Source organism: Mytilus trossulus, chromosome 7 (assembly GCF_036588685.1).
Source record: "Mytilus trossulus isolate FHL-02 chromosome 7, PNRI_Mtr1.1.1.hap1, whole genome shotgun sequence".
Taxonomy (NCBI): Eukaryota; Metazoa; Mollusca; class Bivalvia; order Mytilida; family Mytilidae; genus Mytilus; species Mytilus trossulus.
Window position 1 is genome coordinate 68,348,324 of NC_086379.1, and position 18,419 is coordinate 68,366,742.

At 31.3% G+C, this 18,419-nt stretch overlaps 1 protein-coding gene across 4 annotated transcripts; it reads left to right on the plus strand.

Annotated features, from left to right (window-relative positions):
• Positions 1-310: 310 nt before the first annotated feature.
• On the plus strand, positions 311-18,151 carry LOC134725658 (calcyphosin-like protein). 4 transcript variants are annotated; one of them, XM_063589657.1, is made up of 2 exons: positions 311-792; positions 17,612-18,151. In XM_063589657.1, the coding sequence occupies exons 1-2, from the start codon at positions 423-425 to the stop codon at positions 17,839-17,841; spliced, it is 600 nt and encodes a 199-aa protein (XP_063445727.1). In that variant the 5' UTR covers positions 311-422; the 3' UTR covers positions 17,842-18,151. The 4 variants fall into 4 exon arrangements, with proteins under 4 accessions (XP_063445727.1, XP_063445729.1, XP_063445730.1 ...); XM_063589659.1 differs by lacking the exon at positions 311-792 and adding an exon at positions 4,744-5,172; XM_063589660.1 differs by lacking the exon at positions 311-792 and adding an exon at positions 9,455-10,279.
• The last annotated feature ends 268 nt before the right edge of the window (positions 18,152-18,419 follow it).

The window sequence follows — 18,419 nt, forward strand, 5'->3', positions numbered from 1 at the left end:
GACTTGTCGTGTGTGCCTGTGACAACTGACTTATTACCATATTGATATAACAGAAGTAATTTCAACATTAGTAAAATATCTCTCGGGAATGTGATGTTTCTGACTTGATGTATAACAGTTTTCAGAATCGTCTCCTTTTTTATATCATCGATTTCAAATTACTTTTGTAAAATAATTGACTTTTTGTGGAATCTAGATACACAATGCAGTATATATATTATTGATGTAGATAATTACTTTGATGCACAATTGCAAATGAGAATAACGATGCATGTATACGAACATATATAGATCTATATAGATTAATGTCATTGATTGATATGGGAGAAATTTAGAAGCGATTGCATTTATAATTTAAAGTATTTTAATCAAGTCTATTGACATAAGTTTATAAATGAGGTTGAAACATTCTGCATCTGAACATGTCAGAGGACAGCAGCAGCTTAGACCTACTGATCAGGACACTGCGTGACCAATGCCTACTAAAAGGACATAGTGGTATCCGAGGCCTAGGGCTAGTGTTCCGGAGGATGGATATCGACTTCTCTAAAGGTATTGTCTATCCAGAATTACGGATAGCCATAGCTCGCTACGGACTGATAATGTCTGAAGGATATTTACAAACATTATTCCATGCTTTAGATAGGGACAATAACGGATGGATAGATTTTGCTGAGTTTATGGCAGTTTTACGAGAACCAATGAACGCTAGAAGATCTAAAGTAGTAATGGAGGCTTTTGATCATTTTGATGTTAACAGCGATGGGAAATTAAGTATAGAAGACCTTAAAGGTAATGGTTTTTTATTAACAAGACTATTTCATTTTCTAATTGAGAATATAAAGTTTACACGCTAGATTAATTTCATTAATGACTATAATAAATATAAAAGTCTATCAGAAGAAAAAGATCTTGTCAATTTAGGTCAGATCAATTTAATTGGAGGATGTGAAGTTTGTCTTAACTATTAAATCTTTTTTTATAGAATAGCGCTCCCAATTGCAGGAATCTATTAGAACAATTTTCACGTCTTTTTTTCTCTTGTAATATCTTCATCAAAACAAAACGGTTCTTAAGAAGAATAAACTTGTCGTAAGGGTTATCAATTCAACAGTGGAGCAAAGAATTTTTGAAATTTTCTTTAACGGGTACTAACATACTTTTTTTAAAATTAGAATAACAAACCTTAACATATATTAATTATATTATTATTTAACACTAAGTCTTGTATTCCTGTCTCATTTCTTTTACTTATATTTATTTTGACATTGCATGGTCATGACTTTTTTGCAATTCAATCTTAGGTGTACTAATTGATATTTTTGTCTATAAAGTACGGGTTTATTTATTGAAAGTGAGACTTAAACAGGTTTAATCAATTATAAATACTCTTTGATCAATAATTTGTGATTTTGTCATTTTGTTCAGAAAAATATATACAAGTAGTTCACCAATGCTTAAATAGATTAAGAAGACAATTGAAGTGGTATATTCCTTTGAAGAAGTCCAAAACAGTGTGAACATGCACAAGCTTATTGTATCAATTTTGGTATGAAAATTTTACTAGGGATATGTTACTTCTGATAAATACAAAGTTGCCAATTTCAATCCTGGTATCTATGATGAGTTTATTTGGAGAGTAGAAAACATCACGATTTTTATTGTCTCTTATGAATCTACAATCAAGTTTGACTGTCCCTCTGGTATCTTTCATCCCTCTTTTTCAATGAATGTATTGGTTATTCCTGTAGACTTTACAAGAGTCTTCTGATTTTGATAAAATTACTGGATAAATATTACTAGTATGCAAAATTTAGCATTTTTCAGAATATCTGTTATGATTTTAATCTTTTGTTTGCATGATTGTCGAAACTGAAGTAAAATCAGATGAGCGGCACAGGCTCTTGGGGGCCTGCAGTTGAACTTACCGTCGATATTTTCGTAATACTTAACTGATATACCAGCCCCAGGGCTCTTGGTCATACTCAGTACTCGGAGAACACAACTTGTGCTTAAACACAATATTCAGTAATTGGATTGGTTTACATATGAGTTATGGGTACAATAACAAGCTAATTCGAAATTGTTAAAACTGCAAGGACATACCTCAATTAAATTGACCAAAAGATTATGTCATTTTATCATATGAGAATCGTACCTCTATTTAGGGATTGAGTATCTTGCAATAGTAAATTATACGAGAAGAATATAACCCGTATCATGTCAACAACTGGTTTTAGAATAAAGCTGTATACTACCAATTCAAAGAACGTGTGAATGAACCAATATAAATTCCCCAAAAAATACCATCTTTAATGACTTGACAACATTATCGTAACTATATTCTGTGTGCATAAGTCTAATAAAAGGTCTGCATAGCTTTAGAAGGGATTGACATTTTTATGCCATGTAAAGAATATCATTAAAGTTGGGAACGAAAATACAGGCCCCAGTAGAATACCGCTGTTCAAAAGTCATGAATCGATTGAAAGAAAACGAATCCTGGTAACACACTCAAACACAGGGAAACACATCAACTACCGGTATTAGAGAAAAACAACGGAAAAACAGGAACACTGAAGTGCAACCAAAAATAATTGAAAACAAACATTGAAACGGACTATTTGAAATAATTGCCATATTGCTAACATGATACTTGACTACGTGACAGAAATACAGCAAAACCACTCATCACAGAGAAACGCTCAACAACAAGAACCGCAATAGACGACACAAAATGCAAACCGCAGAACAATACCTTCTATTACCAACAGACATCAAAAGACATAAAAAAACAGTGACCCATTTACGTAACGAACATGCAATCTCGAACGTTATACAATTATTTTTACAATACCAGACCAAAAGTTTTTCAAAAGGATAAAAGGCAATTTCCATAATTATTTGGACTTCAAACGACAAGACAACACATTATCCAACCGAAACATCAAAAATAAAGATATGATTGTTGGATGTTAAAAAATACCCTGACGTCGTAAAGCAATGTAAAATCACTCCTGGTATAACAGTCATATTCTGGAATAGGTCATATTAGGTACTTTACAAAAATTCCGAAAATCGAGATCAATTCAAAACGGAAAATCCCTAATCATTTGGCAAAATCAAAAGCTCCAACTCATCAAACGAATGGATAACAACACTTAGCAGACAGACGGGCATATGTTAAACCACAATCTATGATATGGTAAAAGTCTCATTTTAGTTTAGACACACACATTGTATAGATCAACCAATTCGTGATGGTGTCTAGTCCATACAATGTACAGAGTGGCATATTTTATTTCACCCTCATAACTTTGTTGGATCAGTGTCTGCGTAAGGGGCACACTTCTGTATATGAAGTCGGTAAAATGAGAATATGCGCGAGCATGACTTATCAATTGATTTATGTAAAAATCTTACGACAGAGCAGAGGGTATGTTACTGCTGAGAAATAGGAAATTGATAATAAGAAAGTTGAAATAATTACGTTTGTCATAGATTTTAGTCGTCCATCTATGTTAATATTGAGGAAAAAGTCAAAGTATGAAGCAGTCCGTCTTGTATCAGTAATATCCTTAATTGTATGTTCTCTTGGATATATGCGATGCAAGAACTGACTTAAAAATTAAGTGATATATCTGAAAGTAAAATTAAAGAATTTTGCAATGCGCTTTTTTTTTGTATTTTCGAAGGTTTTGAATGAATTCTGCTTCATACGATTACAAAAACAAGTCGACCAAATGGTTTAAACAATTAGTACCCATTGGAATTCCGACTGTCTATTAAAATATCAATACTTCAAGTTCAATAAATATATTGTCGATTAAAAACTTTGGATTATAAAATACCTGCCTGTATAACTATAGGATGTCTGTACATTGATTGTTGATTGTTTGTTTGTTTATGATATTGAAAACCATGGATAAATAATTGATCAGTAGTACAGGGGTGTCTTTCGTTACAATGTTTTCGATAAAAAAAAAAATAAGTCCAGCATTTAGGTATGCCTTTTTCAACTCATTTTTAGTTTGTTTTCATGTTTCACTGTTACATCATGGCCTTTTGTTAGAGAAGGGTCACTCAAAACATATTTAATGCTTTACCATTATTCATGTGCATATTTAAAACCACGATATCAAAATTACGGCAAGAAAAATTCTTAAAATGATACAAGTTCGAATCTTTGGCTTCAATAAATTCAGATAAATAATAAAATCATACAAATATCAATACAAACTAAATGTGATTGTCTTTCATAGTCTGTCAACAGAAAAGATAACGGAAATATCATTAATGAAATTTGAGAAAATAAGATTTTACAGCAACAGAAAAGTTAATCATTATGAACAGTAAAAGATAAAGAAATTATATGATACAATTACATGTTGCAAGTTTAATACTCTATATCTGGTTAATGAAGTGCCTACTTACAGAAAAGAGGTTATTTGTATATACTGCATATATTTGCCCAAGAGTTCTGTTTCATGAATGATACAAATTACCATTTGTAAAATCAATTCCTTTTATTGAAATTGTCATGCAATTTATTGGGATAAAATTGTTATTGTGGAATGGTATTTCACGATAAAACATCTTTTGTGTTAATTGAGTCAACAATTGAAAAAAAACTGTTTCATGGTTAAAAATGCAAAAAATGAAGTAGATAATGTTGAGCTGACTTCATTTTTCAAACAAACTAATTAAGTGCTTCATTGTCAATAATGTTATAACGTCTAAAGCAGCCTCACGTTTGTACAACATTCAAGAAATATTTCAGGAAATAGTTAAGGCATATAAATATGTCGGATGAAAACCGTACCGCACAATTACTTATCGGAGCACTGCGTGACCAATGCCTACTGAAAGGACACAATGGGATCCGAGGGTTAGGGCTAGTGTTCCGGAGAATGGACATTGATTTCTCTAAAGGAATAGTTTATCCAGAATTTCGGATAGCCATTGACCGGTACGGACTTAAAATGTCTGAAGGATATTCAAAAACTTTTTTTAATGCTTTAGACAAGGATGAAAGCGGGGCTATAGATTTTGCTGAATTGATGAATGCATTACGATCACCAATGAACGAAAGAAGAGCTAATGTAGTTAAAGAGGCTTTTGATAATTTTGACGTTAATACTGATAGAAAATTAAGTTTAGATGATCTAAGAGGTAAGCAAGTCGAGAATGAAACATTTATTTTTAAAACCTCATATTAAGGAGTTAAATGTCTATCAGGTACAGGCAGTATATCATTAGAATATAAATGTTCAAAATATAGGAAAGAAGAGGTGGTACGATTGCCAACGAGACAACTCTTAATAACACATAACACCGAATATAACTACTGTTGGTCGACGTACGGTTTTCAATAATGAACAAACACCATGCCGCACAGTCAGCTAGTTTACTCTCTTCATTCTCGTTTCAAGTTTTGTATTGTTAAGAATATTTCATTTATATACAAAATGATATATCACAATAATGTTTGAAAAACATAACAAAAATGGTGACTCTTAACAAGATAATATCAGATGGAAAGGCGCGTATTTAACTTGTTTTTCCATTTTGCTACTTTGTAGTAAAGGGAACACTTAAATAAATATAAGCTATGTATATTTCTTATCTAAGTTAAACAAAAATAATTCAATAATTCGTCCATCAGTGCATGCTTTTCAATATGGCAGCATTCACTTTAAGTTTATTGTTTTGTGATACCATACGGTATCACCGAGGGACAAGTGATCAGTTAGCCTGAAATTTGGAGGTAGACCTTTCAATAGATCGGCATTCCTATGGGAACAAATTGTGTGTTTCTCTTTGTCGACCTCTTTATAGTTTCCAATATAATTTGCAGATTATTGTACTTGACAAGCACAAGTAGATATCATAATATAGATATTCAGATATATTGATGATGTTATTTCCATTAACAATACATATTTTTTGATTGGGTTCTATTAATATATTCTCCAGAGCTTGAAATAAAAGACACAATAGGCACGACTTCCTCGACCTTATATTTTTACTTATGTCTCATTTGACATAAGTAGTCATCTCAGTACCGTAATCTATAACAAACGAGACGATTTTGATTTTGAAATTATCAATTTCCCCCATCTTTGTAGTAATATAAATACTTCCCCTGCATATGGAGTATACATTTCCCTAACTCAATCAGTAAGACCTTACAGCTTATACTCGTACTTTTAAAACATCACCACTGTCTGAGAAGATAGGTGACGAACCAGGGATGTGTCAAAGGACTTCTAGTTCTTATCCTGAAAAAAAGTTCTGTATAGATACCAAAACGGATATAAATATTCCGTATGGATTTCATATAGAATCATTTTCAAAACAGTGTGGTCCTGGCCATTGATTGACGACCTAAATTATCCTATTGACTGGGACAGATTAGGTGAACGTTTGTCGGTAACAATCACTGCTCACTATGTACTTTTTAAAGACACTGAATCTGTGGGGTCACCAAAGGTTCTCAACAGCTAAATAAAGCAATTGGAAAAACGAATCCGGAATAATACGATGTGTTGATTTATATCAATAATATAAATCAAAACATAAAGGTTATTCCTGAATAATTTTTCGAATAATTTTATTATTAAAGGCGTCAAGAACCTTTGGTGACCCCACAGTTTAAATTCTATAATAAGTAAGAAGTGAGCAATGGTCGTTACAGACAAACGTTCACCTAATCTGTCACAGTCAATGGGATAATTTAGGTCGTCAATCAATGTCCAGGACCACACTGTTTTGAATATGATTCTATAATGCAGGATGGGCTTGAGGTATAGAATCTAGGTACAGACGCTGTGTATCATCATTTTGTGTCCTTGTATATTTTTCAACCTTTACTTATAAGGACACTGTTTGAATATCCGTTTAACTTGACTCGGTTTTAACGTTCACCTAATCTGTCACAGTCAATGGGATAATTTAGGTCGTCAATCAATGTCCAGGACCACACTGTTTTGAATATGATTCTATAATGCAGGATGGGCTTGAGGTATAGAATCTAGGTACAGACGCTGTGTATCATCATTTTGTGTCCTTGTATATTTTTCAACCTTTACTTATAAGGACACTGTATGAATATCAGTTTAACTTGACTCGGTACTAAAATACATCCCACCATTATGTAAATAAACTCATCATAGATACCAGGACCAAATTTTGTAAATAAGCAAGACGCGTTGAGGACCAAAATTCCTTAAAAATTTGCCAAATTCAGCTAAGGTAATCTATGCCTGAGGTAGAAAAGCCTTAGTATCTAAAAAAAATACAAATTTTTGTAAACAGTTAATTTATAAATATAACCATATCAATGATAATTCATGTCAGCACAAACGTGCCGACTACTGGCCTGGTGCTACCCTCGGGGAAATAAATCTCCACCAGCAGTGGCATCGACCCAGTGGTAGTAAATAAACTCATTATAAATACCAGGACTAAATTTAGTAAATACACCAGACGCGTTTCGTCTTAAAAAAGGACTCACAAGTGACGCTGTGCTATGGTATTTTTTGTATTTTTTTTCTTTTGATGTTTTGCTTTGCCTTCAAGCCATTTTGTTTGTCTTTGTTGACATAGTTTTTATAGTGATTTTGATTGCAACACAATTTTGACAATTGCAATCAATTCATTTTATGTGTTTGAGCTTTTCATTTTGCCATTTGATTAGAAATTTTCCGTTTCACTTTTGACTGTTGTCTGACAGTTTTTGACATTTTTACCTATTACGTCTGTTTGTTTTGTTCACACATTGTTGTCAATTTAATAAAGTTTTATGCGACTGTCATATATATAAGGGGTTTCACTAGCTATAAAACCAGAACCAGGTTTAAACCACCATCTTATACATAAGGAAATGCCAGTACCAAGTCAGGAATATGACAGTTGTTTCCCATTCCTTTGATGTGTTGGAGTTTTTAATTTTGCCTTTTCTCAAAGGACTTTCTGATTTGAATTATTATTGGAGCTCGGTATTTTTGTTATTTAATTTTTAATAAAATATGATAACGAATTTTATCAAAAGTTAATATCGGATATAATTATCAAATTAAGCAAGTGATTTTTTCGAGGTCTGTTAACAGATTTTAAAACAAACCTCATCTTTAAAGCCCGCTTAATATTGAAGCTTGTAATAAATTAATTTTGCCCTGCAGACTTTGAAGTTCTGCAAATATATTCTTACTACATCTTCTTTGTTATGTTTACACTATATAAATAACTATTCAATAAACAAACCGCCTTTTTTTTTGGTCAAATTGGCAAAATATTCTAGAATTTAGAAACTAGAAATTCAATTAAAAAAAAAACTTTTAAAAAAACATATTGCAGTTATAAAGTCATTAACAATACCAAGCTTAAATTGTAGTGCCAGACGCGCATTTTTTTCCACAAAAGACTCAGATGTTCTAATCGAATCAAAACAAATTGAAGGCCAATGAGAAAACAAGGACTATGTCGATTAAGTTATAGGAAATACGAATCATTGGTTCGTTAAATGGTCTTGTCATTATAGTTTGTCTAGTTTCAACTTAATATCCTCAATTGAAATCCAGACTTTAAAACAAAATGCATGACTTATGATTTTCATTGTAAACTTTCTATATTCATGTAGTCAATATACCAGCTGGCAACAGCAACATTATAATTTATAAAGAGTTATCCTTCACTGTTTTTATACCTTTTTGCATGGCCTTCAACAAGATAAAAAAAATCATACCGCATAGTTGTCTATAAGAGAAACAATCCAAGACCAACAATGGGTCATTAACACAGCGAGAAAATCCAGCAACCGAAGGCGGGCTTCAGCTGGCCCGTTTACATAATTTATATTTGTTCAGAAAAAAAATAATTCCGGTACAAAAAAATAAAAAATAAAATAAGCATAAGACTAACTAATATCAGAGGTTCTTGAATTGTACAAGCGCAGACATGTTTAGTTGTTAAACATATTTTGTGAAACATTTTGAATGAATCAAAAAGAAGAAAAAATGTTACAACTGTTCAAAAAGTCTGCCATCAGATCAATTACTGACTAAAAACTAGGAGAAAAAATACAAATAATAACATAAATTAAATACTTGTGTTTTTTGGTTTCCTTCCAGTTATGTCTCATATAAAGCCATTCATATTGCTCTCAAAAGATTTTGCTAAGAAAAATTCGGTCATTTTTTTCTTCTTCGTATATTAGTATACTTAATATTAATTTCAATGCTTGTATCTATCTTTAGTATATTTAGGAGCTGTCATTATACTGTTGAAGGATGGGATAAATTCTTGAACTACATTTTTAAAGTAGATATATTTAAACGAGATAAACGTTTTGAACTATATTGTAATTTTAAACTTCTGGTATAATTACTCAAAACTTTGGCAATCAAATGGTACAGTTAACAAGAAAACGCACTTTAAAGATGACTTCAGTATGTCTTACTGTTGCTCATCTTCGACTCCAAGAAACACTAATAAAAGGATTACCTTAATAAATATTCTTTTGTCAATATTGTTCAACTTGTTATCAGGGAAGGTTCAAACTGCATAATTCTGTTTTATCTCAAGTGGCGTGTAACTTTTGTGAATAATTAAAACAGGATGCTAATTATTGTTTAACATGCTTCTAAAACATCAAGAGCATTATATTCAAATAGCATTTCTTTGAAACGAACAAAAATATAGGTACTCGTTTAAACGTATTAGTTCAGGTTTTTGTCTGAAATATTCAACTTGCACTCATTAAGAAACACTTGGAATATCACATGATTATAATTTGAAGGAAGTGATCTTTTCTGTTTATACCAAACGTTTCAGAAGGAAATTTGACCGTTATATTATAAACATAAAGAAATATTTATTTTACAATACTGGCAGTATAATTGTTAGAATGTAATTAGCATGGCGGACACATCTGCTATACTCACCCAAATTCTAAGGGAACAATGTTTGCGTCATGGACTTGGAGGAATTCGAGGTCTTGGTGTGGTGTTCCGTACCATGGATTTAGATTGTTCTAGGTCTTTAGTTCTTGACGAACTTCGAATTGGCTTGGACAGATTTGGATTGAGAATGGCTGATAACTATTTGAAAACATTGTTTGATTCAATTGATAAAGATAAAAATGGTAAAATTGACTTTCTGGAATTTATGAAGGCTTTGAGGTCACCAATGAACAATAAAAGAATTGCAGTAATTAGTGAAGCCTTTGACAAACTTGATACAAACAATGACGGCGTTCTTGATGTTGATGATCTGAAAGGTTTGTATTTATGTGTTTTACATAGCTTTTATATGTTTCTATCGTGTAAAGACCAATATAATGGATTATATCAGCAAAACATTGAATTCATTAAACGCTCTTTTTTTAATTTAAGGACCAATTTCTCGTATATTTGTTTCACTCCAAGGGTCAAAATCGCAAGTTAAATCGTCAAATCCTACTATAAATTTAGTGTAAAAGAGTCTTAATCATATACTTTTAACAATTTTTTCACATTTCTGTATTGTCCAATTCTTGTAGATTGCTATATCTTGGTGTTGAAGGCATTTTGATAAATTGCAAATTTTGCATCTGTTTATAGAATTTTGCATTGAAGGGTGTCGCATACGAAAATTAATAAATCTATATCCGAAAGGCAATATTAAGCTAAAACATCCAAAATAATTTTGATTTTCCTCTCAAACATGCTTAAAATTTTCCAAAAGTTGTCAAAATTGCGGTTTCGGCCAGTGATCAGACGTTTAAAATAAAGTGTAAATCAGTAACACGTTTCCAACAAATATTTTCAATCAAACGGTTTTATCAATAGTAGATGTTGTGTCCTGTTAAATTGTTATACGATGATGACTGATGTTCCCATATTTTGACTATTTTATTGATTGTGACTGTTTATTTAACGCATCATGTAAATGTAACGGAATTTGATGAGACTGTTATTAAAGTGAGAGGGTTAGCGCTATAGAACCAGGTTTAATCCACCATTTTCTACATTTGAAAATGCCTGTACCAAGTCAGGAATATGACAGTTCTTGTCCATTCGTTTTTGATGCGTTTTGTTTTTTGTTTTTTGATTTTGCCATGTGATTATGGACTTTCCAAATTGATTTTCCTCTGAGTTCAGTATTTTTGTGATTTTACTTTTTTCCAACAAATATTTTCAATCAAACGGTTTTATCAAGGAATAAATACGTAGTACACAAATAGCGAATTAAAGCGAGCAAATACACATGTTTTTCTTTTAAACCAACCATTACTACAACGGGACCTTACAGAGCCATGACCAACTTCGAATTCGTTGTTGACATGAATATCAATAATGTGGTCATTTTAATAAATTTTCTGTTACAAAACTTTGAATTTTTCTAACAACTAAGGATTTTCTTATCCCAGGCATAGATTACCTTAGTCGTATTTAGCACAACTTTTTAGAATTTTGGATCCTCAATGCTCTTCAACTTTGTACTTGTTTGGCTTTATAACTATTTTGACACTATTGAGAGTCACTGATGAGTCTGATGTAGAGGAAACGCGCGTCTGGCGTACTTAAATATAATCCTAGTACCTTTGATAACTATTCGAAGGACACTGCTTACCTACGCGATTCCATTTATATAAAAATACAATATATTGCTTTACTTCAAGCAGAATTTCGTCTATGGCTGATACTGATCGTCTCATATATAATTTTTTAAAGCTCGAAATTTGAAGAAAACCCCACTGATTAATGATATCATCTTTTCATTTTAAAAGGAATTTACCATTGCTCGTAAACTATTACTACGATTATATACTGGCACCCAAAAATGTCCGCGAATTACATATAAGAAGTTAGATATACTGCTAACCCGGCTGTATTATTCTATTGTTATATTGATTGTCAATTAAGTTTTCTTATATGTCGACTGGTATATATATGGTACTAAGTGCTTTGCTAAGAGGCAAGACACATTTTAAACGCACAATTCTTTAACATAACCAACTTACTAACAAATGGATTAATGTGTTACAGCAGCATTTTCTTAATTTTGAACATTTACATATTCTCCCATTATGAAAATAAGGAGTTGTGGTATGATTTCCAAAAAGGAAGTAGATGAAAGTTATTATAGGCAACCGGCTTAAAACGGTGAGAAACCCCCATACCATTTACTTGGCTTAAAAAGACCAAGACATGATTTAATATTTTAAATCTGAACTATTTGTCTTTTCCCGATGTTGGATGTCGAAAAACAACCTCACGACTACAATTCATCGTATGCAGTACTACCATGTAATCCTTATATCTATACAGTAATCCTATTATCAAACGATTTTTTTTCGTGAGCGTTTTTTGTGAGAATGGCTACTGATTCTGGCTTTTTTTACAAATTTTTGTATATACCTTCTAACATGTGTTCTTGCTCTAAAATTGTGTTAATTTAATACCAGATGGAAACAACCAATAACGTTCACACGTATTGCTTTGCCATGCATACGATGTTTATAGATCTTTATAATATCCATAGGTGTAAACTGAAATAATGGAATGTATTTTCAGCAATATCATAGCAATCAGTTGTAATAGAATAACCTATTTAAAAATAAAATTAGATTGAAACAATTTTTCACATGTAACGTATTGCTTCTTTTAGAAAATGTTGAATAAAACTACTTTAGGGTATAGTTATAGATCGTTATAGTTATAAATATCAAAACAGTTGTGCGAAGCCTATATTCTTTGGAGATAACAGTACAGTATTATTTAAGTATATGCGATACGTGCGTCTAGTTTCTAACCAGAAGAAACGATTTTATCTAAAACATTGTTTTTTTTAAATATTTATATAATTGCATTGTTTGAAGACGTTATTGTCTAATTTATCTGATCATTCATTTCTGTGACAAAAAATTGGAGTACATTATTTTTAATATTATTGAAATAGCTAAAAGACATAATGCACAGTAACCACTTGCAACCGTTAAAATATTTTTTGAATTTCATACATTTGAAATACTCTGAAATACATCAATCTATGTGTGTCAGATAATATTTGCATCTTTGACGAAAAATTATAGTAACCAATTTTGCTTTGAAATACATTTTTAATAAGTAAATTTCCAATAAAATTATATAGGAACTCAAAATTGTAGGTTTTTGTCCTTACTTTTTAGTAAAGTTCTTTATCAAACGGCAAAATCGAAAGCTAAAACATATCAAACAAATGTCAGCTGTCATATTCCTGACTTGGTTCAAGCATTTCATTATCTAGTAAATAGTGGATTAAACCTGGTTTTAAAGTTAGCTAAATCTCTCTTTTGTGTGACAGTCGCATAGAATGCAATTATATTGAAAATAATTTAAATCTGAAACGACATTTTCAACCGTTATTCACACTGAGCCTTTATTGTAAAGATAATTTTGATATTTAATCAATGATTATGTTGCTATCTTAGAAATATTTTAATATCTTAGACATCGAAAACAATTATTGATTATATTTTGAAATGATTTGTTTATCAGTCACATCACTATGTTTTACCAGTTTTGTTTATAGTTGCTGGATTTTGTATTAAAAGAAATATCAAATTTAACGGATTTTTTGGTTGCTGAGTTTGTACATTCTAGTTCTTTATTATGTAAAAGATCTTGTCATTCTGGTGCTTACTTCATGGTATGGGTTTTGATTATTGTAGTATATATGGCTGTTTGTATTCTCGTCCATCTGGTGTCTTAAAGATAATTGTCTCACTGGTAACACTTCTTCCTCTGCTTATTTTAATATGCAAATAAAAATTCATGCAACATATTTGGGGCGATAGCTGTTGTAAGTCAGCACTACGACTGTTTGTTTAGCAGTGCCGGATTTTGTGTTGCTTCAATCTTATGTTTCAGGGTAGTAGTTTTTTTAAGTCATAATTAAGAAACCTCAAATTAAAAAAAAAAAATTGCAGACGGTTTTTTTATAACTAAATGGATAGTTTTCATTATACAACTTATGTACATATCCTTTTTTCTGAAGAAAGTTCTTTTATTTGTCCACATTTAGAAGAAGTTAATTTTTTTTTAATTGCTTGCTTCCAGGAAGCAATTCGCTGACATATTTTCCGTATGCATAGTGACCTGAGCGTAACCATCCTCGTAAAAATCCGGTGATCGCAATTCGCATGAATCTGTCATTAAAATAAACATTTATATGATTGTACATGTTAAACACGTGCTCAATTCCCATGCTTTTTGTTATTTGTTTACTATAAGGTGACAATCGGTAAACTTCGGCTTCAAAACACGGCATTTAATGAGCAGCCATATTTGTTAATTCATAACAGACAGAGAGGAAAAAAATTGACGATTATACGATATATTTGCGTAAAAAATGATAGAATCGTGCACAGAGGACTAAGTTTATGATATATACATGCATTGGTTCAAGAATTGGATAAACATTATTTTTCACCACTCACTGATTTCATATGACTTAAATGTTGGTTCTCACTTTTTTTATATGATATATAATTGTTTTGATGTTTTTTCGACATTTAATAGTAAAGCAGGCGCTTCGAAAGGATAAGAATAGAAGTATTTAGGTAAATAAAACCAGCCACAAGACTTAGTGTCTATATGTATGCTGATGAATGTGTTATGCCCTCAGTGTAATCAAGTAAATTCAATCTTATCTCGTTAGTATTTTTTTGTAAATTGTGTATGTATTTGCTTTCCGTTCCATATCCATAGCAAGATATTAATTAATATGTTGTAGTATTTTATTTCATGCTGTATCAAATAAATGGATGTAAATTGTTTTTATGGTACTTTTACCCAAAGTTTGATAATAAAAAGTCATCAGAAAATAAAAGTAAATTAACTTTTGTAAACCATTCCACTTGATTGCTAGAATGTCGAACAAAATATTCAATGACTGTAACAGTTGTTGTAATGAAAAAAAAGGAGTAAGTGCCAATTAAGAGATTTTACGCCTTTTTGTTTGAATAAAGTATTAGTTAACAGCAAACATCTCCATAGGAACTTGACAAGAATATGTCGATTAGTTGTTATATATTTAAAATTTATTCATAGAAAAACGGTCTTTTAATTTCCTGCTTTCTATTTTATCTGCTATCAAAACATTAATTTACCTGTAACTAAATCACTGTCAAATTAATGATTCTGGTCGCTATCTGAAGTAGTAATGAATATAATAGATGAATATTGATTAGCTATAACAGGCTTGAAGCATCACACGTTGAACATCTTGTAAGCCAATTCATTGTATATACAGATGTATATGAATATTAAAATAGAATGTATACGAACTTCAAGAGAGAAATGGCCGAGAGAGGGCAAGAACTTATAGAAGGAATGAGGCAGAGTTGTCTGCAGAAAGGATGTGGAGGAATAAAACTTTTATCCGTTATATTCAGACATATGGATAAGGATTTTTCCAAAAGGCTTACTAGAAGCGAGTTTAAACAAGGCGTTGTAGCCTTTGGACTAACTGATTTATCGGATAAAGACACAGAAATGTTATTCCAATGTTTCGATAAGGACGATAATGACACAATAGACTTTGACGAGTTTTTCAGACGACTCCGTCCACCTTTGAAAAAGTCCAGAGAATCAACAGTTAACGAGGCATTTGACCAAGTGGATGTAAATAAAGATGGTGTAATACAAATGGATGACCTGAAAGGTTTGTGACAGGGGCAGGGGCCCTAAAAAATAAAAATGGATAAACTCATGTTTTGTTTTCAATTTGGTATACAAATAAATTTGATTTTCATGTAACGTTAACGTTAACTCTCTCTCTCTCTCTCTCTCTCTCTCTCTCTCTCTCTCTCTCTCTCTCTCTCAAAGAAGAGAACAAGTTTAGAAAAAAGGAATGAAGCATCCTAGACTAGAGCTGAGAAAATTATTTGAATTCATAAGATATCAAAGAAAACATAAATTAATTTCCATGGTATCGGTTATAAAAGAATTTTATTTGTCTTCACGTGGGATGATTAATTGTCTATATCTTGTATCTCGCTACAGCTGATGTTTATATTTGTATCATGCATCATAATTGACAAGCAATAGAGTAATCAGGTAAATATGACGAATTGTTGCGAATGTAATTATTCTTTTAATCATCAGAAGATGATAAGTTATTTTGCATCTTTTCTAACCTTGATCTTTTGTATGAGGGTGATTTTCTCTTATCATTCTTACTATTGAAAGACGATAGGAATGGGGGAAATCGCACCGGGTTTTCTTTGCTTTGAAATTGTAACCTTGATCGTTTGTCAGAGAATAGTTTTCTCGTATTGTTAAAACAATATAGGTCCTTAAAGGATTGGTAAAAATGTTGAAAATAAAACGGGTTTCTTTTGCTTAGAAAATGTACCCTGACATTATGCCCATCAACGATAATGGTATAATGTTTGCCCATATTGTTGTTAATGCACTATATTGGATTGAACGAATATTGAAGAAACAAAATACGATCTACACATAATTCTATATGGCAAAAATAGAAAAATGATTGCTTATTCCAATTATTATAATTTTGCCAATTGTCTCATTAACATTTAATATAAAAGTATGAATTGTAAAAAAATAAATAATACTTATCATTTTTACAAAGTATGAATAAACAAGAGTTACAAATAAGCAGCTATTCCTAATCACACTAGATAAAAAAAACACGCAAGAAGAATCATCAATTTTATATCTTATCAATCGTTATAAAAATCTAATCGCAAAAGGTAATTAATATCGAATTATATAATTGAAAATACATTATTCCAGAACGTCTAGCATCATTTGATATTTTACGGGATATTTCGAAATGCACCTGTTTTTTAAGCGTTAGTTTCTTCTTTGCCAGGTACTTCGGAAGACATAAGCTTTAGTTTCAGTGTTATTTATATATATGCATTAGCTGCCCAGGTCAGTAAGTGACTTGTGTTTATAATTCTTATTTTCTTGTGCTGTCTTTAACAATAGATTGCAAATATTTGATTGAATGATTGAACCTATAATTATGCAAGATATAGGCGGAAATTGAAAACAATGGTATACTACTAGAATGATATCACCTAAACTTAATAAGTAAGAAATATGACTGTTGTTTTCCATTCGTTTGATGAATTTGATCATTTTATTTGCCATTTGCTAGGGGAATATCCGTTTTAATTTTCCTTGGAGTTTGGGATTTTTGTTATAAGACTGTTTTTCTTATTTGTTAAACACAGCTTCTTTTCAGTTTGTGAACAATATAGATATTTTTAAGCAAATATTTAGATCTTTAACAAGTAGACTTTTGCTTTTAGAGTATTACTTATATATCATGGTAAATAAAAAAAAAATGGAACGAATGAACTTGAATTTTCCTCGGAGTTCAGTTTTTTGTTATGTCTTTTTGTATACGACATGATTTAAATTTGAAGTGTCAATCTTGTTAGAGATTTCTTCACTTGTACTTGAGTTACTGGTACTATCAAGTGAAGGTTGCTGTGACAAAGACGAGGACGAGAATCCAAGCAACTATAATCCTCTCACAAGGCCAAATACCACAAGCACGGGGAGACATTCTTGTCTTATTAATGTAGTAAACCCTTTTTTGTCTTTTTTAGTGTTTTACACAGCCAATGCCAAGAATCATCCAAAATACTTGTCAGGAGAATGGACATTAGACCAAACACTGCGAAGTTTCTTGGATAGCATCGATTCTCCCGATGACCCGGATGGAGTTGTGACACGTGAGGAATTTTTGGACTATTACGCAGGAGTGAGTGCTACGATTGATGACGATTCGTATTTTGTTATGATGATGAGGTCATGTTACGGTCTACCTCAACGGTAACTGTCATGTTCATTTATGTTTTTTTTGTCAGGGTAAAGTCTGACAGGACATTATTCGCTCGTTTGGAAAACGCCGGCAAGAATTATAACCTCAAGAAGCGATTAAAGCTGAAAATATTGAAAGAAATGTACAAGAAAATTGGTACCGTTAATCTTATTACCGATCGCCAGTTTGTGAAAACTATCTTGTTGAACAATATTGTGGTTAGTTAATAGAAATATTTAGAGACATATTAAAAAAAAGTCTTTTATTTTGTTTTGGTTTAATTGTAGAATGACAATAGCTGTGTACATTGTGCATGTCTGTTCTATAAAATGATTTTTTGAATACATAATTTTATATTAAAACGTTGAAAAAAATATTGTTAGAAATGGTGAAAAATATGCCTCGTGAATAAACAGATAAAAAAGTTTTGAAAGAATTGTTTTCCATCACATCGTTCCTAATGCATTATTTTTACTGGGAATTTTTTTTTGGTGTTAAAACCATAAACAGGAAGATAACATCTGTAAACAAAAATATTTTGGTTTAAAAAACGAATTTGTCTTCTGATAAGATATTACGGATGACATATCTAG